At 42.3% G+C, this 25645-nt stretch overlaps 1 protein-coding gene and 1 non-coding gene across 2 annotated transcripts; one reads left to right on the forward strand and one right to left on the reverse strand.

Moving 5' to 3' along the window:
- Positions 1-262: 262 nt before the first annotated feature.
- LOC133883791 (U6 spliceosomal RNA) lies at positions 263-365 on the reverse strand. Its single transcript, XR_009902999.1, has one exon. It is a non-coding gene; the product is annotated as a U6 spliceosomal RNA (small nuclear RNA).
- Positions 366-7009: 6644 nt separating this feature from the next.
- On the forward strand, positions 7010-13767 carry LOC133930767 (putative clathrin assembly protein At5g35200). Its single transcript, XM_062377494.1, has 16 exons — positions 7010-7227; positions 8726-8850; positions 8964-9033; positions 9344-9441; positions 9594-9735; positions 9827-9927; positions 10516-10599; positions 10681-10731; positions 10858-10923; positions 11025-11090; positions 11646-11726; positions 11822-11893; positions 12379-12531; positions 12605-12680; positions 12767-12882; positions 13016-13767. The coding sequence occupies exons 2-16, from the start codon at positions 8752-8754 to the stop codon at positions 13418-13420; spliced, it is 1680 nt and encodes a 559-aa protein (XP_062233478.1). The 5' UTR covers positions 7010-7227; positions 8726-8751; the 3' UTR covers positions 13421-13767.
- Positions 13768-25645: the final 11878 nt, after the last annotated feature.

Raw genomic sequence — 25645 nt, forward strand, 5'->3', positions numbered from 1 at the left:
GCATGTCATTTTTGAAAGGAGAATGAAAAAAAAGGGGCAAAGGGGTCCACTTGTAATAGCAGAGCTGACCTGAGGGCTCCGTGCAAGAATAAGATGATGCGAAGGGCATATATGTATTATTAATGTTGGATGGAAAGGCTAACATGAAGAGGAAGGACCTAACTGTAAGAGAAAGGAAGATGCTAGTGGCCCAGATAGAAACCGCAGGGGCATATCTGCGAGCGAAAAACCGGGCACCAGGGACCGGCGCGCAAATCCGCAAAAAAATTTGGACCATTTCTCGATTTGTGCGTGTCATCCTTGCGCAGGGGCCATGCTAATCTTCTCTGTATCGTTCCAATTTTATCGGATGTCTCCGAAGAGACGGAAAAGAGCGGGAGCTCTGAATCTATAAGCTGGTCTTTCTGCTACTAGTTTAGCAGTATGGTACTAAATCCCGAGCCTGCCGCTCCGGTTCCGCTCCCCGCAGGCCGCGTGTCACAGAAGGCCCATCGGAAGCGAGCGTCCCCCGCGCGTGGGCTGGGTCACGTTTCACGGCCCAACTTTGCATACCGCGCGTGGGCTTGGCATTCACGCTACGCCTTCCATCCAACCCAAGCCGTTTGTTCACCAATCTAGCCGTTCAACCAAAGGTTCCCGAACGACTCCAACGATGCTACGCCACGCCATTCAGCTCCTGTGTTTGTCAATCGACGCTTGATGCGGCACCGTTTCCTTCAATGGAGGAGCATGGTGTGTGTCCACGCCGGCGCCGAAGTCGGCGGACGGCGACGACACCTCTACGCTTGCCCGTGCAGTACGGCCCTGCCTGCATTCCAACGTCGATGAATCCACGGCGGCGAAGGAGCCTCGTAGTTCTCGAACGCGCGTATCGTTGCATTTTAAAGAATAAGCCTCGGTAATCAGTGACGTTCATCGAGCGCTTCCAGAATCCAGGACATTTCAAAATTTCAAGCCTGCTGTTCTAGAGCCCTGGCTTTTCGAGCTGGATGATTGGACAGGTCACTCGCGTGCGGCGTGCCCAGGGAAAATGTGCGATTACCCCCTGACTCACGGCGCTGCATCATCTTGACTGGGAATTAATCCAAGTGTTCAACGGACTGAATGCTCGAAAAGGAAATAACCGCACCCACAGTGACCCATCTTCTGACCATGTGGTTCCCAGTAGGCATTGCATTGCATGGTGACCAGAAGATTTCTCAGCTCTCTTGGAAGTGCAATTCAGAGCCAGCAAGGAGGAGGAAACTAAAACAGCTATTGATCGAGCTGCTGTGACGAGCAATCTCAACTCCATGGACAAACACACTGACATCTTACAGAAAGGGCCAATCTGCAGGCCATACTCAAGCTCCGATCGACACGGCTCATGATAACACATGCAGAGCAGCGATCACTTTTTTTTTTCTTGTCACAGGTGAAGCTAGCCCAAATCATTGTGTAGTGCAAACACAGAGCAGGAGCAGCGACAGCCCCATCAGGGAATGTCGGCGGCGCTGCCTGCCCTGTCCAATGCTGGATTGATGCTGATCTAGCTAGCCAGGACAGGAGATGCTTTGCCCAATTCTGACTTTTCTGCGCCTTTCCTTTCCTCTTCTCTGCAGCTTCCTCCATTGTCCACTCCGGGCCATGATCCCATCATCTTCTCGTTTCCTTACCCTGGTAACAACCTCCCGTTCATTTGTTTATTCAGTCAGCTAATCATCTCGCCAACTCACATGCAGATTATATGCAGCTGGAGTTAGGTAAAGAAGCTACTTTTCTCGTTCTCAGATCTCGCTTAAATTTACCGCATTTAAAATTTGCCGCATCATAGATAATGACAGATATCTAGTTAATTATTATAACTATAGCAAGCTATACTTTATTAACTATCTAGCTCATACATCATACATTTAGTCTTTTAATTAATTTTGTTATACTCGTGGCTAATAATTTTTTAATCATATTTTTTATAATAAGTCATAGTTAACTAATCTTACACGAGGCAAACTTAAACGTGAAACAAAAATACGTTAACATACGGGAATAGGAAAAACACGAGAGTTGATGTAAATCGGTGTTCTATCGACCGACTCGATGAGAAGTTTTCGAGTCGGTGGGTACAGGTTACTCTCTGGCGTGTGTTATTTGGTGAAACGGAGAGTAATGTTGTCGTCGTCTTGGGCTAAAAAGCATGGAAATTACGCGTGCTAAAAGCACGGGATTTGTGTGATGAAGTGCAAAAGAGAGTCGCCAAATTAATCCCTTCCTTCCCTTCCAAGTTAAAGGTGTCCCGTAGGGCCCTGTACTATGGACAATCAAGAGCTATTCCAAATGACTGGCCGTACAAACAAACTTGATGGTTGCACTCATGTGTGGTACCTTCAAATTAACTGCCTGTCTACTTGTGCACAATTTTCACATAATTTAAATGGAATTCTGCAACATGCATTCCAACTCCTACCGTTATGCAACTCGCACAATACTATCGTACCAAGGACTAGACTGCAACTTTGCCACATGAATGGCACACACTTGCGTGGAGAAATATAAAACTGTATACACTTTACATATACGACTTATCTCAACTCTGTATCATTCTCATTTGATACTCATCTATTTCTTGATTTTTCTTCTCCTTTTGATTTTTTATCTGTTTTTCTAACATGAATCTCAACGTAAATAAATATTCATAATAAGCCTTCTGACATTACAAGTAGCTTAGGAGCTAGCGACCCAAGATATAGCCCCTCTTATCTTCACGACATTGAGAAGGAAAAACATATCAATCAAGGATGCATTGCAAAACAAAGTTTGGATCATAGACATTGACACTCAATGTCAACTAACCATTTCGCACCTACATGAATCCATGATTCTACAGGGTGCGGTGCGTGACATACAGTTTGACGCAAGGTCTATGGATACCATTATCTGGAAGCTAAACACTCATGGTGAATACACGACAACCTCCACATACAAAGCACGATTCATGGGGTATTAGTAAACAACATTCATGCCACACATTTGGAAGGTTTGGACGTCACTGAAGTTCAAGTTCTTTGTATGGTTGAACATCCCAAATCATATCTGGACATCGGATCGACTAGCAATAAGGGGATGGCCGCATAGCCCGTCCTGCCCGCTCTACCGTTAGACCATGAAAATAGCTCACCACCTAGGGGTGAAGTGTCGATACACGATAAGGGTCTAGGCCTCAATTGTCACATAGATCTCATATGCAAAGGTACACTCGGACTCGTGGCCGCAGACCACCTCGGTTTGACAATGGTGGGTGGCCATCCGATCAATTAATGAAGTGCCAAAGAAGACCTTAGTTCGCTTATTCTGCTTACAACATGGGAGCTTTGGAAGGAAAGGAACACTAGAGTCTTCCAACGGACAGAATTCTTATTTGTGTTCCTAATTGTACTACTTAAAAGACGTCTACGAGTTTCTGTTCCGCTCACTCAGCGTTCCGCTTTCGAAAATCCCGCTCGCCCCTGCGTTTCACTCTGCTCCCCTTGTGGGCCCGCGTTGCGCGCTCCCGCGCGCTGCCCTGCGTGCTCCCGCACTCCCGCGTTACTATCTGTGAAGCATATGCATCAAACTAGTTTATCAAAATCCGATACAGGCGAGAAGTTGGGTGCTCACGGGAGCAAAACATCTTGCGTCTCTAACCTTTGATTGAGCAGTACCTGTAATTAGCCTCTTAGGGTTTTTACTTGTAAATCTCTGTTTTATATAATGAAATAGGCACCGTCTCGTGCCGTTCATTAAAAAAATCACTTTGAACTTGCGTACACCGAAACGGCGAAACGTGGAGCACTTGTGTGCAAAAAGGGCAATCTACCGGTGGGGGAAAAAAATGAAAGCGCGGACAAGTATGTCCTACTCATCGCCTACAATTTCTTCTTCCCAAATAATTATTGTACTCCCTCAACTGATGGCTACGGTGGACTACCAATAAAGTATAATCACATACCTGGCCAGTGCTAATCCCCTCTGCCACTTACATATTCGTTGTCCTCGTGACGCACAGGTTTATCCTTCTAATCATGTGATTAAATTAATCGTCTAATATTTTATAGATGAATGTACCTTTGTACGTTGTATCGTATGAAAATAACTTTGATTACTAATTTCTTTTCATCGTAGTATACGGGTAAAATATCCCTGGGAAAAAATTCAGCCTGATGTATTCAGTTTATCGGATCTACCGATGGATCAATTTTTTTTACACATTTACTAGTATTTTATTCAAACTTGTTTGAATTTTATCCGATATATTCGATGAATCATGTTTATCAGTTGACCTATGATAAATTTGATTTACTGGTAAACAAAATCCCGGGTGTGACCATGCTCCCTGCATGAGTTATTGGCAAAGATCTGTGCGTTGAAAGAAAAACAGGAAGTTAGTCCTAGGTTTATTCACCTATATATATCTTGCAACTGGCAGCAACTGTTTTATTTAACGGCCACTTCTTTGGTTCACGGAGTAATATACCTGTAGAATACAATTAGATCTAGAAACCAACGTTATATTCTAATATAGGGGATTTTCGAAACCTATTCGAGCCATCTTATTTATCTCAATAGATTTGAGTTTGCTGAAGAGTTCATCACAAGTTAATATATTATAACTTGGTGACTATTTAATACTCGAAATCTTCACTTCTCATATGTTACGATCAGTAGTAACAAGCTTGATCGCCTTCTTATGATCAGAGTAGGATAAAATATTAGTGGATCTAAGGTTACTAATAATTCTATTAAATCTAGCAAACATAACATCCAAAGGTTCACCAAGTCCTTACATAAACATTTGATATTCTTGGTTGTATATGCTTTAGCGTATAGCTGTAATATGATTAGTGTCTTCATGAAAGATAGTCAGAATAGACCAAATCTCCTAGGCAGTACGGATGTGCTGAACCTTGTCAAACTCATTTTAACTCAGGCTTACGAATAAAATATTTATGGCTTTGTTATTGACCTCATACTATTTAATTTGAACATGAGTCATCCAAGCAGTAAGGATCTCATAGTTGTAATTAACTGCCTCCCAAATTGTATTTTCTTGGCTTAGAAGATAAACCTATATGTGCACCTTTCAGTACAAAAAGTCTCGAGCATCAAACAACAGAATTTTCCTATTTTTCTCCATTATCACCTATATATCACACAGCCGGTTAAGGTCAACAAGTTATCAAACCGGCTTTAATACCAATTAGATCGGGATTGACGACTAGATGATGGTGAATAAGCGTATCAACAAATTTCTTTCAAAACTGATAACATTCTCCTATTTGATCACTCAACACACCTCAAAACCTCAGCGGAAGCAAAAACACTAGGAGAGACTATTTAAGAAAATAAGTTCCAAAGCAACTCGACTTCACATATGGTATATAACTCATAGGGTTCATTCAAGAATATTTCATGTGTTTTAGTGTATAAAAGCTTGTACTTTTGAATCAATATGAGCTATCTAGAGAAGAACACCCTCCAGTTGATAGAATAGAGGCAAGTGAATTCAATACCCACTTGCACACACATGTGTGTAAATTTTATGCCTCTAACAACAAAGAGAATCACTTCACAATGTGCTGAACTTTCAGCCCAAAAACCAAAATAAAAATCGCAACAACAACAAAACTTGCAATAAGACATGAAGCCAAAATAAGGAGATTAGAACGAGATGAACCCGAATACGAGAGGAAACTTTCACTTTATTTTAACAAGAGTTCAGCTCTATTTTAGACAGATTATAAAATATTTTTCTCTCACAAAAGCTCTAACCTATTACAAAGGCTAAATCTATCATCTTATCTCCTCTAAAACCCTAGCTCTCAAACATAAATGGTTAGCTCATTACATCCCTACAGTACTACCCTCTATTATAGGCCTGGGGTCGCTTAGCCTTTAAGCTTCATTGTTCCTGAAATATCGCTCGCTTACTATGATCTTTACTTGACTTTGTCAACATGCCATCTCCATCCTTCATTTTAAGTTTTGCTTGGCCTCCATGTGCATAGCTATGATCACTCTTACTTCGTCTGGACTCCTCGATCGTCTGGCACCAAGCACCATGCTTCGTCCCGATCATCTCGTCGTCGGCCACCAAATTGCATCTATCACCTACACATCATGAGAAAAGCAGATATGTATCTCCAAAATACTATGTAAACTTAGTACAAGTTAGTTCAAATCAAATCCCTGTTGAAAAAGATAGTCTAAAGAAAAATATAAACACTGGATGTTCTAGTGTGTACACTATCTGAATACCAGACCATCCAGTGACTATAATGATTCCTTCTCTGGAAAACCCTTCAGTGAGTTCATGGTTCATCACCGAATCATCCGGTGAGTACAACTGTATCAGATCTTATTTTACAACATCTCTGTTAATTGGTCTGATGAAACCTCCAGTGCTCACACAGCTCATCACCAGACTGTTCGGTGTGTATCTTCTCTCTAGCACACTTCTCTGAAAACTTGTTCGATATTCACATCCATTGAACATAGGACCATCTGATACAGCATTTAAATTTTACTAATAAAGAAAGAATACTCTGACGTACACTGCCTTTGATTCACCGGACTATCCAATGTGTAGAACAACTCTGACACCGAAATCATGCATCTCTATTAAATGCTCCGATGCTCATCAAATCATCGGGTGTGTAAAAATTCTCATACACCAGACCATCGTATGAGTGTAATTTTCTCTAGACTTTAACAGAAATATGCCACCTCTATTTCCTTCATTTTAATTAGTCATGATTATAATTACAACACATATATATACTTATACAATTAAAACATCATCAAACTAAAACATCACTTTTATCAATTATTCATCCAAGTAAATAAATACATAATTCAATTTGGTTTCTAACCTAAACACCGCCAATAATCAATCCGGACGCCACTAGTTCACAAACTGAGCTTGTGTGAGCCAACCTCTACGAGCAGTGCAGGGCAGCGCGGCGCAGCTCTCGGCATTGTTTAATTGGTGCCGCGTCCCTGTCCGGGCACCGGGTGGTGGTTCGCCTCCGGGTTGGCCGAGAGCTGCGAAAGCGACCGCCCCTCCTCCCCTTCCTCTTCTGCTCCCCCTCTCCTCGCCAAGAACTCATTCCACGCCCTCCCTCCTTCTATCGCCTCCGCGCAGGAAAGGCTTCTCCTTTCCTCCCCGGAGATTCCTGCTTCTTCCGAAGATTATCCATTTGCTCTGTTGCGGAGGTGAGTGCCGTGTTGTGCTCTTCCTCTTCGTGTTCAGTTCTTCTCCCCCTGCAGCTCAATCCGAGCTCGTTTGCGCGGCTCTGTGTGTTGCGTGGGTTTGTATGGGGGCAAGCTCAGCTCCAAGGTTCTAGATAGAGTACTCGGTATTTTTTGTTCTCGGGTATGTCGCGTTGCTTTTGGCGATTCTGGCGGCGTAAAAAACTTTCTTTTTCTGGAACGCCGTGAAGGTGAAATGGTTATCTATTTGTCGCCCAAGCTCAGTTTGAAATCTGTTCTTGGTGGACTTGTCCTTCCTTCTTAGGATTGCTACTGTACTAGCCTCGTCGTTTCTTGATTCGTGGCTGCTCAATTGGATCCGGCCAAACTCCTGGGGATTTGGATCGAGTTGGCTTCGTTTGTGAGAGCAAGGACAGGTGGGGATGCTCGTCGATGGCTCGTTGGGTGATCCATTGCCTGGATGCGAAATTTGAATTTTTTTTCCTTTTCTGGGAAAGTTTTGAAATTTCGGTGCTCTGCCGGAGAACCCGGGCGTTATTCTTGCCTTGCTCTGCTCAATTTATGGATTCTCTCCATGCTTTTTTGATCCATTTCTTTACTTTGATATTACTGTTTCGACCAAAATTGAAATTGCCTCTCGAGTTTAGTCTGAGCAGATAGCTCAACTCGGTTATGCCGACGCTTTTGCGATTTTGCTCTAATCGTGAGTTGGTCTATTGCTGGACCTTGATGTGATGCAGTGATGGGTTTGATTTTTTTCTCTCGCCAATTTAGCTCTTTGATCTGTTCAGACGTTCGGCATATTCCGGAAGTTCACCATGTTATCCGATTGCCGTTTCTCTTGCCGTGTGTACCCGTTGAGTGCGTCCAGAGGTTTTCGTTGTGTTTGTTTCGTCGAGTCCAGAGATTCTTTCGTCTGTTTCGTCCGTTCCTGTTTGTAGCTCATTTGGATCCATTTGTTTTGGATGAAGCTCATTTGGGTCCATTTGTTTTAGATGAAGCTCATTTGGATCCATTGTTGTGTAGATCATTTTGCATTTTTCTTCTATTAAAGATACTACTTGCTTCGATATCTTGTCAATTTGACCTCTTGTGGGATCTCTTGTGTGAAGCGTTTGTGTTCTCTGGTGTAATGCGCGAAATAGTTTCCCTCATTACTTGATACACGGGAGATCCCTTGCTTGCTGTAAATTCTTTCTAAATGATTCAGTGTTTTGATTGATTGTTATGATTCTTAGTTTGTGCCATAGTGTTTCTTTTTGTCCTTCCAGTCTCGTTTGCTGAAACAAAGCTGGAACCTTTAAGTTTCCATGCATCTATCATCCAACTGCAATCGTGCATTTAGTTATTTCTTGTACAGTAGGTTTCAACAGTAGATGATATTGGACGGATTAAGATTCAGGAGATATTTTGCCATATTTCTGTCTGACAAACAACATTTCGGTTTGAGTCAAGCAGACATCTGATGTGTACTACGTATGGTTCTTTGCTGCTTATTCAGGCCAAGTAGGATATCAGCCGAGGAGAATGGCGGTTGGAGGAACTCAGCCCACCCTCAGGAAGTACCTTGGAGCCCTCAAGGACACAACGGCTGTGAGCTTGGCAAAAGTGAACAGTGATTATAAGGTGAAAGTGTTTTCATGATACCCTATCTGAATAATATCTGGAAGTTTCCATGTTCAGAGTCACTTCCGACCTTCACAGCGCTGCTACGGACTTATCATTCTTCCCTATAACAGGAATTGGACATTGCAATTGTCAAGGCCACAAACCATGTTGAGCGTCCATCAAAGGAGAAGTACATCAGAGGTAGGCATCATCACTGAAAGTCTGAAACGCTAGTTCAAACTCCGAACTGCATCCCTATGACAATCTCCAATTTTTGAAATATTTAAGAGTTAATGCAAACTCAAATTATACATAACAGAACCTTCTGGTTTGGAACACTATGAGTGCTCCTGCTTGAAAATCATTCATACCCAGACTCCCCGCACATACTTTTGTTGCTGGAAACTTTTAATTCTATTTGATTGTGCAGTTTTTTTTCCCAAACTGTCAATAGGTGTGTCATCATCTATTGCTGCCACAAGTTGCAAATCACATCTTTATTTGTTTGCAGAAATTTTTCATTCCATTTCTGCTGCAAGGCCACGGGCAGATGTAGCTTACTGCATTCATGCCCTTGCCAGACGTCTTTCCAAGACACACAACTGGGCGGTATGGCTACTACACATTTCCAATTTTCATAGTACTAATGCCGTGAATGATTTCCTTTTAGTTATTTTTTAATAATGCTTTTCATGTGTTGTATCTAACAAAGGAAGTTACAAAGTACTCATGAACATTTCGCTTGATTATTTATCAATCAGGTTGCACTGAAGACATTGATTGTCATACATCGTGCCTTTCGAGAAGTTGATCCCACTTTTCGTGAAGAGCTTATTAAATATGGAAGATCTAGGTCCCATATGCTGAACATGGCCTACTTTAAGGATGACTCTTGTGCGGAAGGTACTAGTTGCTAGTATTATCCTAGTACTGTCTCTTGTATCATAAATTCTGTTTGAAAACTTATCCTATTTGTTTCTAATTTTCCGTTCAGCTTGGGATTATTCTGCATGGGTGCGCATTTATGCTTTATATTTAGAGGAGAGGCTCGAATGTTTCCGAGTGCTGAAGTATGATGTGGAAACAGATCCTCCGGTGTGTAATCCAATGCTGGTGTTACTTTATTCTTGTTTCCTGTACTTGTGAGACTTTTTGAAATCTCATTTGCATCTTCACATTTTGTTCTAGTACATATAACTGTGTCGCATGTTAGACATGTCGCTGCATAATGTACTGCTGAGTGACATCATATGCTTGTAATCTGAGAGAAGAAAATGTTCCAGTTCTGTCCTGATCTTGTTTCACTCTAGGACCTGTGGATGCACAATTATTGCATATGCCCAAAAGTCAACTCCTTTGTTCATACTACATGAATTTTGTGCCACCACACAAGAAAAGATTGTGTTACTATTATGTTACAGCAGTTTGATTTCGAATCTTGGTGTGAGAAATGCAACCCATGTTTGTTTGACCAAGGAAATCATGTGATTTTCTACTGCTGTACTTTATGGGTTTCTTGGCAAACTCATGAATTTTATGATTTCCTTTTTTCTTTCCTGTAACATGTCATACATCCAGCTGTAGCTTTGTTTTTTTCCTTGAATGAAATTGAAGTTTTTATCATGAGACAGTAAATGCCAACAATTTTCTTGCTAACTATATGGACAATTCTGATCTCTGCAGAGGACTCGGGATCTTGATACTGTTGCTTTGCTTGATCATCTGCCATCACTACAGCAACTCCTTTTTCGGCTTCTTGCTTGCCAGGTAATTACTTTTTTTGCTACCAATCTGTGTACAGCTTCACCAGTTCCTGTTCAATTCTGATTTATTGCTGAAATTTTATAGCCACAAGGAGCGTCGTCGTACAATATTATAATCCAGCATGCACTTTCAATGGTAAGTATAAATGCCCAGTTCCTTTTCGTTCTTTTTTAAGATTCTATGCTTGTTTCCTTTTAAGCAGTGAACGATTGGACTTGGGCCCTTGGTGTTTATTGACTTTGTTTTGTGCATTACTTGTAGGTTGCTTTAGAGAGTGTTAAGATCTACACCGCCATTAGTGATGGAACAATCAATCTGGTTGACAAGGTGAACTTTCTTGTGCTTACAACCATGGATAAGTTTGTAAAATCTGCTAAACAATTGCTATGTTCCTTTATTTTTTTCATCAAGCTTATTCCCTATCGCAGTTCTTTGAGATGCAAAGAAATGACGCTATTAGGGCACTTGATATATACAAAAGAGCAACTAATCAGGTAAGTTTCTCTTGCTGATCCATTAATTAAATAGTTAATTGGACTATTTTCTTCTCTTTTAGCAGCACATAATTCAAAATCCTTGCTAGAGCAAAAAGAGGATGTAGCTATGGACTTATGGGATGCTCGTTCAATTCTTTTGGAGAGACTTTAATGTTATTTAAGCTTCTTACGTATATCATGAAGCAGGCATCTCAGTTTACTTGACAATTTTCTTTCCCCCTGTACAATCTCTTTTTATTGAGAATTATTAGCACATGAAGTAATGAACAAACACTGTTAAATGTTCACCATCGAGTATCAATACCTTTTCTTCAATCAGGTTTTAGATATCTATATATGGAATATTGATAAAATTAGTCTCGAAGCACAAAAGATTTTTCAGTTTTCACTTCAGCATAAATCAGCTCTGCTGGCGCTGATCCACTCTCAAACTAAAATTCTGAACCACTGATTCTATCCATGAGATTCTGTTGAAATGAGAATATGTAGGCCGACTGATATTGATGTGTTTCCTTTGTTGTCTGATTCTTTTTTCATTTTTTGGTCACACAGGCTGAAAGACTCTCAGAATTTTACGAAGTGTGTAAAACTATACACATTGGGCGTGGTGAGAAGTTCTTGAAAATCGAGCAGGTTTGATAAATGCCCCTTGAGTTCTTTGCAAGTCTTTATTTTTGGTCTCCTATGCTAACAGTTTACTGATAACACCTATTGATGACTTCCTGCAGCCTCCAGCATCATTCATACAGACTATGGAGGAGTATGTAAGAGATGCTCCCACGATGGCTCAAAAAGATAAGGTTTGGAACTATGGAGACCTGAACTCATGGATAGGATGTTTTGAACTCAAATAAGATATCTTCATATAAATACCAGAATGCCCACAATCACAAAATTCTAGCAAAATAACTATTTGTTTTTTACGTAATGCTATGATCGGGAATTCTTAGTGTGTTATACATTCTGCAATTAGCTTATGTAGAGTATGCAAATTTAAGTAACCTTATCTGTGAGAAATTGTTCCGAATATATATTGGACTGTATACTGAATAAAGTCTCAACCTAAAACAAGGACCTTTTTCATCTCAATAATGAATGGCGTGCTTACGTACGTTTGAAATATCATATTTGAAACTTCACACTTATCATATTTGAAATATCATATAATTTCTACCAACTACTCAGCTTGAAGTTTTCCAGAAGGCCCTTCAACCATCTTGTTCATTTAGTTAACATGTTCCTCATTGGGTTGTCTTGTCTCTGAGCACATTTTGTTTGTTTTCAGGCTGTACTGGCGATAGAATACAAAAAAGAGCCAGAGGAGGAAAGAAAGCCAGCTTCACCGCCTCCAGCTCCTGAACCAGAACCAGAACAAGAACCCGAGCCAGAACCGGAACCAGTGAAAGAGGAAGCGCGAGCACCTGAACCAGATTTGCTGGTAACATTGTGTGCTACTAGCAAGCATTCATTAGTCAAAACATTTTTGTGCTAAAACTTATTTTGCTTGTTAGGGTCTGAACGAACCGAACCCTGCCGTGGCTGAGATAGAAGAGAAAAATGCTTTAGCTCTAGCAATTGTTCCGATAGGTAAATTTCACTCGAATGAAAATTGGTCACACCAATTGAAGCTGTCTTAAGTGAGGCATGCCCTTGACTCTTGCATGTTGTGGCAGATGATGCACCTAAAGCTGCTCCTGCTACCTTTGAAAATGGAGTCACAGGCTGGGAACTGGCCCTTGTCACGACACCAAGCTCAAATGAAACTGCTGTTACCTCAAGCAAGAAATTGGTAGGATACTCAAGCACTTATCTAGCAAAATTCAGAATTTTTCAGACAGAACTCAGCACCACACACGACGTTACGGCTTGCTTGTCATTCTTTGCTCAATTTGCCACCAAAATTTTATTTTCTTTTTCTGTAGGCTGGTGGACTGGACCTGCTCACCCTTGACAGCTTATACAACGACGCGAACCGGAGAGCAAACCAGGCAGCAAGCTACAACCCCTGGGAGGCCGCCGCCGCCGCCCCAATGATGCAGATGGCACCGGCGATGCACGACCCGTTCTACGCCTCCGGCGGGTTCATGGCGCCCCACGCGGTGCAGATGGCCGCCATGGCGCAGCAGCAGCAGCAGGCCTTCTTGCTGCAGCAGCAGATGATGACGATGGCAGCGGCCCCAGCGCCGGTCGTCCACCAGATGCAGATGCAGCAGGCCCCGGGCAACCCGTTCGGCAACCCGTTCACGGCCGCCGGCGCGCACCCGTACGGCGCCGCCGGGATGCCGCTACACGCGCCGCCCGGCAACGTCTACACGGGGCTGATCTAGCCATCTACGCGGCAAGTCCGGCGGTTTCTTGCATAGTGCTACACCATTCTTTTTGTCCTCGTACGTTTTCTCGTCGCCAGCGTGATGATTGTAGCAGACACAGGTAGAGGCCGGCGGTCACGGCTTATATATAGCGTCAAGGTTGCGTGTATACTGTATAGCAGCAGGTCAGTGGTGCTGGTGTTGGTTCGGTAGAGAAGGTGGTTGTATTATATGGCTGGCGTTTGGTTTTCGTTCCATGTGCAGTTTAGAGTCGATTCTTGTTGCGAGGAGACACGACACGTGGAGATTGAAATTCGATTATTCATGGACATTGGATACGGTTGAACAATGTGATATTCTTTGAATCTTTGTAGTGCAGCAGTGGTAACCTTAGTGGATGAGATAGCGTTATTTCTATTCTTTTAAATGGGGTGATAAATTTTTTTATTTGATTGGATAGATGATATGTACTAGTTTTCTGTTCGGTTAGTGGGATTAGAGTAGATACGATGAATTAATTTTCTCCTTGGTTAGATGAATTTGATGATCTAAGTTGGTTTTGATGATCTTTTGGTGAATTTACTCTCTTGATTGTATGTGCTTTTCAGTGGATATTGTTTAAGATCTGTGTTAGCTGAAGACACCGTTACAGTTTAGAAAAAGAGCAGTGGCTTGAATGTTTAGCAGCAACTTAACATTTGATAGCTGAACATTTGACAAAATTGAGATATAATGTATAAGCCGGAACCACTGCAATCTTCCCATCATATGTTGCTATCGTCCTTTGTACTTCCTTTTTTGGAAAAATACTCATATGCATACTGCCGCATGTAGTTAAAAGTCCTCGGATGATATTTCAAAAGACATAATAGACTGTTTTAGATTACCAAGGACCTGACACAACATGTTTGAATTTTATTTCGTAATTCACTTTTTTCCTGGAAGGATCTGAATACACATTTCCGCAGGGCAATACAGTTGACTGAAAATCCAGAGTAGAATACTCGTCTCATCAGCATGGTTGGTCTCCATTGCATTATCAACTAGTACTACAGCTCCAATGGTCTTGAATTGGTTCCTAGGAGCCAACTCAACTCCTGCACTTGCACTCAACCAGAGACGCACAAGAACGAAACAGACATGAACATTGAGCACTAGAACATCCCCAGACTGAAAAGCAGGTAATCAAATTTGATCAATGCGTGTGAATCCAGCCCAACCAAAACCTAACTGCACCGATTGAAGCGAGCAGGCAAGAGAAATTCGACTTCAAAGATCTCGACTGGAAATTCCCAAACCGGAAATTCTCACAGCGATCCGTGGACAACATTCCTGGCAAAATGCTGAGCAACGGAGCTTTGGAAATTCCTGCATCATTGCACATCGAAATTCTCCTACAAAACTAATCTTTTCTTCAAATTAATCCTCACGGAACCAAATACTCCATGTAGAAACTACACAAAGCCCGTGGAATCAATCTCTGCCTGTCACTGTTCCTGCTGCGGCGTCGGTCAGACTTGAGAGAGAGCACGCAGCCGAGGAATTTGCACTAGAAAGAAAGAAAGAAACGAGCTAGAGGAAGATTGCGAGGGCATGGTGCCCAGTGGCAAATTCTCATGGGAGAGGTGAGCCGGGGGATTTGATCCTCTCCTGTACGTCTCCTTTAAAAATAGATTCTAAAGAAGCCTCCAAGTAAAGGGAGACCGGTAATAAAAAAAAAGCTAGAGGAAGATTCACTGAGGTAGCTAGGTTCTTACTTAGTACCGCCATTGTGCACCTGCACGTGCACAACAACGACGGCGAGCCATGCACGTCGCACTTGCATGACCACCCTTGCATGCCTCCACCCCACGATGCGTATCCCCACGACCTTTGTTGTCCTCCTTGATGCCCCGCCCAGCTCTACCGGCTTTCGGACACAACCTCCCAACAGGGAAGGGAGGGTGCGGCTTGGGTGGAAGGGGCCGGCGATGGGGGAGAAAGCGGACGGTGAGAGGAACGCAGAGTCGAGAGGAGCGGAGAAACGCAGACGACCTCATCGGCTAATTTCGGGGAACCGGCTCATCCAACATCTCAGTTAATGGGGTTGTTTGCCACGGATTGCGAAAAATTCAGGATACAGAACTATAGATTGATTGAGGGTATTTATTTAAGTTATCTGATTTTTATTTTAGATAATAAATAATATGTTAAATTATTTTATTTTATTATACAAATTCTAAATTCAACATATATCTCGGATCTGAAGCTGTGACAGATAAAATATATATTTCATTCGGTTGGGTGACCTAGTCTACTCTAAATCCACCAACCAAACACTGAAATGAGTCTTAAATCCTTAACGGGACCATTGCATCCACCCTAAGACCGTGAACCAAATACACCCTTACTTGATCTGCACCCTCATCCCTTGTTGTCAGAACGGTTTCAGTCAACAATATGAATCTGCACCGTCTGATCAAGCGTGATCCTTGATCCTGCTGTTTGTGGGTGTGTGTCTCCCTCTCGTGGTGTGCACCCCTCTTCAGTCAGTGGGCAAGGTTGTTGACGTTTCACAGAATCACAGTTCGTGACGGCAGCATCAATGATTCAGCACGTTGAAGATGGAGCTGGCATCCTGACGCCAAAGTTGTGTACGTCTTCATCACATAACCACCGGGTGTAGCATCTAGGCCCCTAGGTAAGTGGTAAATGTTTCGGTGATTAATGACAACCATATTACTGTGACTAACAATTTGTTTTGAAGGGAATCAAAAATTCAGTATACAATGACATTTGGGTAATCTTAGTCCCTAAAGTGCTTATATGGACAATCAAAGGACATATGCTTTAAAACTAAGGATCTTCTAGTTCTAAGTGTCACAAAGGAGATGGAGGATACTTAGAGTGGTATAGGTCTTCTTTTCTTTTAGTCTTTTGACCGTACTATAAAGGGGGGCTAAAAGTAGTAGCTTGACTTAGTGAGTCTAGACATAGATGATGCACACTTGTTAAATTCTAGCACTAGATAGAGCATACAAGTCCATGGTGAAGCTGTCAAGGAATTAGAGCTCAAAGAGATTTGAATTGGAAGTCAAGGAATTAGAGCTCAAAGAGATTTGAATTGGACGAGCTCACAAAAAATTTATTCACCGGATTATCCTCTGATGAATGTCTAATACTCACCGGATAAACACTAATTGAGGCATCCGAATTATATGAAAAATTTCAGAAGTATCACACCGGAATGTCCGGTGATGGAAGTCCGGTGACCACCGGAGCTTTTCCAGCAGAGAAAATTTTGGGAGAAAAATAACTTTGTATTCACCGGATTATCCGATGCCCCATAATATGAACACCGGACTATTTCTTGCAGAGAGCATTGCTTCGGGCAACAGTGGAAAATTACAGTCACCGGACTATCCGGTGACTTAGCTGGCAGACCACCGGAGAAATGTTGTGAAGAAACTCAGACAAATTGAACTCACCGGATTATCCGGTGATAGCAAAAATATCACCGGAGTATTTCTTGCAGAAGGTTCTGAAATTTAAAGGGTCGGGTGAGTTGTACTCACCGGATTATCCGGTGATGACTGTTGTTCACCGGAGTTTATCACCGGACAAATGTTGCCGTGCAACGGCTAGTGACAGCTGGCTCTGGGTTTGAACCCACCGGATTATCTGGTGATCTTAAGGATATAGCCAGCGGATTATCCGGTGATTACAGAAAAATGAGAGTGATTAGCCAACGGCTAATTTTTATCTCTAGGCTATAAATACCCACTCAGTTGGTTTCAACAGCCTTTCTTGTGACTCTGTAGCAGCTCATACACTTGGTGTGTCATTTAAAAGCAAGAGAGAGAGAGAGCACTTGTGTCCATTCCAAGTTCTTAGTTGAGGATTAAGGACTTCTTTGAGTGCTTGAAGAGTAGCAAGTGTGCATCTAGTTGTTGTCTAGGTTTTATCTTTGTCAAACGAAGCTTGAGGCTTGTTACTCTTGGTGGTTGGCAACACCTAGACGGTCTTGGTGATCGAAGGATTTCTCGGTGAGCTCTTGGAGGAATTGTGGGAGCCCCGGGAGAAGGAGGATGTACTTGGTTTGATACCCGCCAATCCGGAGATGGAGAAGGGGTAATCAAGAGAGAGCACTTGAGCCTTGGTGACTCAAGGGGGAGCGACATCCTTGGTGGATGCTCCAACGAGGACTAGGGGGAAGTGCCAACTTCTCGAAACCTCGAGAAAAAATCGGTGTTGTCTTCTCCAACTCCTTACTTTCTTGCATCTTATTTTGAGTTTTGTTATTATTGCAAGTTCTTCTTAGTGATTATCTTTCTTAGTTAATTCTTGCTTGATTAGCTATCTAGTTCTAGTTAAATCTCTTAGTCGCATTTCCTTTTAGTTTTATTTGCTAAAGCGGTAGAAGTTTTAATTAATATCCCAATTCACCCCCTCCCCTCTTGGGCTATTCGATCCTTTCAATTGGTATCAGAGCCACGTTCTCTTGATAGGCTTAAAATCCTAGAGAAATGGCCCCGGGGAGCGGAAGTAGCGTGCCAAGGTTCGAGGGAAAGAACTTTGCATATTGAAAAGTTCGCATGGCGAGCTACCTAGAGGCTATTTCCCCCGAGTGTTGGCAAGCAACCTCCGTTGGGTTTGAACAACCTTTTACCGAACAAGAAGTTAGGTGGAATGCTAAGACTAAGAATGCTATATTTGAAGGAATTAGTGAAGAAGTTTTCTCTAGAGTTAGAAGTAAGGAATTCGCTCATGACATTTGGGTCGCTCTTTGTGAAATTCATGAGGGATCTAGGAGAATTCGTGAAGAAAGATATCATGTGCTTATGAATGCTCTAAATCAATTCAAGATGCTTCCAAATGAATTATGCAATAATATGTATTCTCGTATGAACATGCTTGTGGAAGAAATCAATTCTCTTGAACTCACTCAATTGTCCGATGGAGATGTTATTCGTAGGATCTTGATGGTACTTCCCAAGCCACAATACAATATTGTTATCTCTCTTCTTCATGAAAGAGACATCAATGACATGACCATCACCGATGCCGTTGGAAAGATATGTGCGCATGAAATGTTCTTGTTCGGAGATCATGAGTCTTCATCTAAGAAAAACCTTGCTCTCAAAGCAAAGATGGTCGACAACAACAAGAAGAAGATCAAGCTTCCGTCATCATCAAGTGAAAGTGATGAAGATGACGATAATGATGAAGATGATGATAATGACTCCGACACCGAGCTTGCTCTTCTCATGAGAAGAACCACAAGGATGATCTCTAAGTTTCAAAAGAAGGGCTACAACTATGATCCCAAGAAGAACAAATTTCGTCCGAAGAAATTTGACAAGTTCGGGGGTTGAGACAAGAAGAAGTGCTACAATTGTGGTAATCTTGGTCATATATCATATGATTGCCCTCATCCTAACAAGAGAAACAAGAACAAGTCCAAGAAGCTTGATGCAAGTGAGGATGAGGACAAGTACAAGAAGAAGGATCAAGATAAGAAGAAGAAGAAGCTCTTTAACAAGAGAGGTGGAGGACGTAAAGCCTACATTGTTGGTGAATGGGTCTCCGGTGAGAGATCAAGTGATGACTCAAGTGATAATGATGACAACAACTTCGCGGGTCTTGCAATCGTCAATGATGATCCACCTCTACCTCCACCACCTATGTGCCTCATGGCAAAAGGTAACAACAAGGTGATTACTGAGGAAGATGATAGTAGTGATGATAATGGTCTTTCTCCTAATGATCTATCTAAGCTAATGAATGACTATGCTACTATAATCAAGAGGCAAAAGGCTAAAATCAAGTTGCTTGAAAATGCTAACTCCATGCTTAGTTCTAAACATGATGAGTTGCTCACTAAACACAATAATTTGCTTGAAAAATATGATGAAGTAGTTGAATCCAACAAGTCTCTCAAAACAAGTAACTATAAGCTAAAACTTGAGCATGATGGCCTAATATACAAACATCAAGAACTTGAGTATGCCTATGATGCCATTGATCGTAGCTTGAATGATTTGGTTGATAATGATGTAGTTAAGGTCAATGCATCTACTTCTTGTGATGATCTTCGTGATATATCATGTGATATTACATCATCATCTAAGACTAACCATGCAAGGGAGCAAGAGCTTGAAAGTGAAATTGCAAGTCTCAAATCTTGTGTGGCCCGGTTGACTAAGGGGGAGTACAAGCACAAGGAAATCCTCATGAAGAATGCTTTGTACTACAACAAGAAAGGACTTGGATGCTTTCCCAACCCGATAAAAAGGGTCATAAAGACACCGGAGATCAAGAATTATTTCATCAAGGAAGTTGGTTCATATTGCCAACATTGTCAAGTCACCGGACACCACACAAGGGAGTGTCCAATTCCTACCAAACCTCTCCCTATTTTGCCTTCCAAATACAAGTCCACATTTAATGATCATCATTTTCTATTGCATAAGCTTAAAAATGGTAAAATTATGGCAAAATTCATTGTAACTCAAGCTAAGGGCAAACTTTCTAGGCAACTTTGGGTGCCTAAATCTCTTGTATCTCACATGAAAGGTACCAAACTTGGTTGGGTACCTAAACAAAAGGCTTGATCACATGTGTGTAGGTGATCTACAAAGCCGGTAGAAAACATTGGGTGCTTGATAGCGGATGTACACAACATATGACCGGCAATATAACGATGTTCACCTCTCTAGAAGATGAAGTGGATAATCATGATAAAGTCACTTTTGGTGATAACTCTGAGGCAAATATGGTAGGTTTGGGTAAGGTGGCTATCTCAAAAGATCTCTCTATTTCCAATGTTCTTTTAGTAGAATCACTTAGCTTCAATCTACTCTCCGTAGCTCAACTATGTGATTTGGGTTTCACATGCTTGTTTAGTGATGTTGATGTTATCATAACGAGTAAGAAGCATAATGACCTAATATTCAAGGGATTTAGACATGGGCATATCTATCTTGTGGATTTTTCCTCTAATGAAGCTAGCTTGACTACATGCCTCTTCACCAAGACATCTATGGGTTGGCTTTGGCATCGTCGGCTTGCACACATTGGGATGAGCCAACTCAAGAAGGTATTCAAAAATGGGAAGGTGGTTGGTGTGAAGGATGTGGTTTTCGAGAAGGACAAGTTATGTAGTGCGTGTCAAGCCGGAAAATAAGTTGCAAGTCCTCATCCATACAAGTCTATGATGTCTACGTCAAGATCCTTGGAACTTCTACACATGGACCTCTTCGGACCGACTACCTACAAAAGTCTTGGTGGTAATTTATATTGTCTTGTCATTGTTGATGATTATACAAGATATACTTGGACTTTCTTTTTAGATGACAAAGGAAAGACCGTTGAAATCTTCAAGAAGTTCGCAAAGAGGGCTCAAAATGAGTTTGAGTCCACACTTGTGAAGATCCGGAGTGACAATGGGACAGAGTTCAAAACACTCAAATTGAAGACTTTTGTGAAGAAAGAGGCATCAAACATGAGTTTTCATCAACCTACACACCTCAGCAAAATGGCGTAGTGGAAAGGAAGAACAAGACCTTGATTACACTTGCAAGAGCAATGTTAGATGAGTATGGTACCCCATAGAAGTTTTGGGCGGAAGCAATCAATACGGCGTGCCATGCTTCTAACCGAGTCTACCTCCATCGACTATTGAAAAAGACGCCATACGAGCTTCTCATTGGGAGAAAACCCAATATCTCCTACTTCCGGGTGTTCGGATGTAAGTGTTTTATCTACAAGAAAAAGGAACGCCTAGGCAAGTTTGAAAAATGTTGTGATATTGGTTTTCTTGTTGGCTATGCATCAAACTCCAAAGCATATCGAGTATTCAACAACGCCACCGGCTTTGTTGAAGAAACTTGTGATGTGGAGTTTGATGAATCTAATGGCTCCCAAGGAGAAGTTATTTCTTGTGATAATGTAGGTGATGAACCCTTAAGAGATGCAATGAAGAATATGGCAATTGGGGATATCAAGCCTAAGGAGGATGATGGAGATGTACCCTCTACTTCAATACCGCACACCTCAATGGCACCCCAAGTTGATAAAGATGAAGACAAAGATGATCAACCATTTCCATCACATGACGTCCATATCTCTCAAGAGGAAGCTCAAGCGCAAGCTCAAGATGTTGGACCACCACAAAATACACCTCAACAACCACAAGTGAAGCATACACATATTTCCAAAGATCACCGATTGACTTGATCATTGGGAGTCCATCTAGGGGAGTACAAACTCGTTCTCGTCAGTGTGCTTCGTTTTGTGAACATTACTCGTTTGTCTCTTGTTCAGAACCCACACATATAGATAAGGTTCTCAAGGATCCGGATTGGGTATTGGCAATGCAAGAAGAACTTAACAACTTCACCCGCAATGAGGTATGGATACTCGAAGAGAGGCCTCAAGATAAGAATGTGATTGGAACCAAGTGGGTCTTTCGTAACAAGCAAGATGAACATGGTGTGGTGGTACGCAATAAGGCAAGACTTGTCGCACAAGGTTTTGCACAAGTCGAAGGTTTGGATTTTGGGGAAATATTTGCTCCCGTGGCAAGGCTTGAAGCCATCCGTATCCTTCTTGCATTCGCTTCACATCATAACATTAAACTTTATCAAATGGATGTGAAAAGTGCATTCTTAAATGGCCTTATTAATGAACTCGTATATGTTGAACAACCTTCCGGTTTCGAAGATCCTAGATATCCTAATCATGTTTATAGGTTGGTCAAGGCGCTTTATGGACTCAAGCAAGCCCCACGAGCTTGGTATGAACGTCTACGTGACTTCCTCATCAACCAAGGATTCAAGATCGGGAGGGTGGATACCACATTGTTCACAAAAATCATCGACAATGAGCTCTTCTTGTGTCAAATTTATGTTGATGATATAATATTTGGTTCAACTAACAAAGAGTTTTGCAAGAAATTTGGTGACATGATGTCTAAAGAGTTCGAGATGTCGATGATTGGCGAGCTAAATTATTTTCTTGGATTCCAAATCAAGCAATTGAAGGAAGGAATATTCATCTATCAAAAGAAGTACGCGAGAGATATCCTCAAGAAGTTTAAGATGGAAGAGTGCAAGCCAATCAAGACCCCCATGCCTACAAATGGACATCTCGACTTGGATGAAACAGGTAAATCGATTGACCAAAAACTCTATCGTTCTATGATTGGGTCACTCCTTTACCTTACCGCATCTAGGCCCGACATAATGTTTAGTGTATGCATGTGCGCTCGTTTTCAAGCTAATCCTAAGGAATCTCATCTGGGTGCGGTAAAAAGAATCCTTAGATACCTAAAGCATACACCTAGCATAGGCTTGTGGTACCTAAAAGACGCTAGTTTTGTACTCCTTAGATACTCAGATTCGGACTTTGCCGGATGTCGTGTGGATCGCAAAAGTACTTCGGGTGGGTGCCACTTGCTAGGGCGATCCCTAGTCTCTTGGAGTTCTAAGAAGCAAAACTCAGTAGCCTTGTCTACAGCTGAAGCAGAATACATTGCCGCCGGAGCATGTTGTGCTCAAATCCTCTATATGAAGCAAACTTTGTTAGACTTTGGTGTTCGTCTAGAGAAGGTTCCACTCCTTTGTGATAATGAGAGTGCCGTAAAAATTGCTAACAATCCCGTTCAACACTCCCGCACAAAGCACATTGATATCCGTCATCACTTTTTAAGAGACCATGTGGCAAACAATGATATATCCCTTAGTAGTGTTCGATCGGAAGATCAATTGGCGGATATCTTCACTAAACCTCTAGATGAAGCCACTTTTAGTAGATTACGAAATGAACTAAATGTGATCGATGCTTCTAATGTCATATAGATGCATTCAAAATAGGAACTTGTCTAACCCTCTCAAGATAATGGTGAACATAGGTTTTGCTTGAGATGGTGGGTCACTAGTTCTTCTCAAGGCATGTTGTTGGGTTCACCATGAAGAAGCTCGAGAAGGGAAGTAATATGACAAGATAGATTAATTTTACGTTTCACATTCACATGTCATATAATATGCACTCATGTTTACTTTCATAAATGAACCTTGCATTGGCGGTAGAGAGATCACAAAGTAGAATATCACTCTTTGAGATGGTTGTTCACTCTTGGTGTGAGCATACAACTCTATACGTGTGTTTAAATTGATATAAGTGCTTAATGCCTATTGAGTCATATCCTATCAAATTTAAGGTCTTAATCTTTAAGTTCGTAGGAAATATGGCTCAAACATTTCCATTGGAGTTACATCTCTTACTCTTTGAATCTTATTTGCCTAATTTTTGTTTAAAAAAGGGGGAATATATAAAATAAAAATTATTATATATAGTAAAGCCTTTTGGCAAATATTTGCAAAGGAGTGTTTGAGAGGGTAAAGATGTCACTCAAACTGGTCCAAATATGTGTTTATGTTGAGTGGTTATTTGAAATTTGGACTCGGTGAGAGAAAATAGTTCAGCCTAGTTTTTTTTTTATATCACCGGATAGTCCGGCGCTCCTTTCAAATTACCAGCGGAATATCCTGTGATCTCTGTCTCAGATCAGTTCAAACATGGCAATAGTCTGGTGATCAGTTTAGTTATCACCGGACATTCCGGTGCTCATCAGTTCTGTGAACTTCAAAATTTTGACATAAGTCCGGTGATGCTGTCTTGTGCTCAGCGGAAAGTCCGGTGAGTAGAATAGATTTCGGCCTCCAAAAATTTAGTTCTGAAAAAAAAAAAAAAATTAGTCCGCTGTCTTTTCCTGGTGATCAGCGGAACATCCGGTGAACAGAAGAAGTTTTCGGTCCCTGAAAGTTGGTTCTGCAAAAATTAGTCCGGTGGTCTATCCGGTGCTCTCTGTTGCCTCTACCGGATTATCCGGTGCTTTCAAAAACTGCGGGATCCACCTGTCATATATGTCTTCCCGGTCGGTCGGCTCTCTCATTTTTCGCCGCCGCTCGTACGTCGTCGCGCCACCTCACCGACTCGCCGCCTCCCAGTTCCGTAGCGCCGCCGCCGGAGTTGCGCCGTCCACCGGCGCCACCAGTTCGCCACCGCCGGCTCTCCGCCCGTCGCTGCCCTGAGATCCCGCGCGCAGAGCCGCCTCCGTCGTGCCCTCCTCACCGCCGCCGCTCCTCCTGCGCCGCCGGCTATCATCTCCGGCATCACCACTGCCTCCTCTCTCTCTTCTTCATCGTGGTGAGCACATTTGTGGCCGGTTTACTCAAACCAATGATGCCCTAGATCAAATTCATGTCAAATTAGATGAATTTCGTTCAAATTTTGACTCTTGCGGTGATCAAATCATGAAATTAGCTTCATCTCCACCTTTTTGATCACCTACTAGGGCATGTTCATCTGTTTGTGCCATATATCGCTCATTCCACTCAAATTCAAGCAAAATCGTTCACATTTGCTTCAAATTCATGCCTATTTTGATTAATTTGCTCAAATTCAAGTCTTACTCTATGCAATTGATCAATATCTATTGTCGCTTGCCTGAATCCATAGCATGTTTGTCTCAATTCATATCCATCCATGCTTAGGGTTCGGTTTCGGGATAATTTCATTCGAAATCTTAAACCCAATGTGATCACTCATCTATATTTCACGTTGCATCTGTCAGATGGGTCGTGATCGCAGTGACAAGGGCAAGGGCAAGGCAGTTGAGAAGCCGAAGCAGAAGAAGTTGAAGACTCAGAAAGAATGGGACAGAGCGCTTGCTGCTGTTGATGCCTACAACAGGCAGGAGGGTTTTGCGATCAGAGACGACACCACCCCTCCTACACATCGTTCCACCCGCACTCGTGCTTCCGGGAGGTCAGGTTCGACGCCTTCCAGCCGGTCAGGGGGCCGGAAGAGGGTTCGCCAGGAGCTAGAGGCAGAGGAGGCACAGCAGCAGCAGCAGTCCGAGCAGTCTGAGCAGCAGCAGCAGTCCGAGCAGTCTGAGCAGCAGCCTCCAGCTTAGGGAGAGGTTTGCTTGCTTGATCTCACGTCCTGCAAGGGTCCGAGGATCAAGAGGCTGAGATTCGTACCAGTCGAGGAGTGGTTCCCTGAGGTCAGAGAGGAGGGGATTGATCCCCGGTTCTGGACAGTGGTACAGGAGAGCTTCTATTGCTCATTTGGCAGGAAGAGCGTTCAGTTGAGCCAGCACAGGACGCTGAGATGGGAGTACTTGCAGTCAGCTGCAGGGGGAGCAGATGTGAGACAACATTTTGATGCATTCCCAGGTCTCACCGCTCTCCTCACTCA

This window comes from Phragmites australis, chromosome 10 (genome assembly GCF_958298935.1).
Source record: "Phragmites australis chromosome 10, lpPhrAust1.1, whole genome shotgun sequence".
NCBI classification, from domain to species: Eukaryota; Viridiplantae; Streptophyta; class Magnoliopsida; order Poales; family Poaceae; genus Phragmites; species Phragmites australis.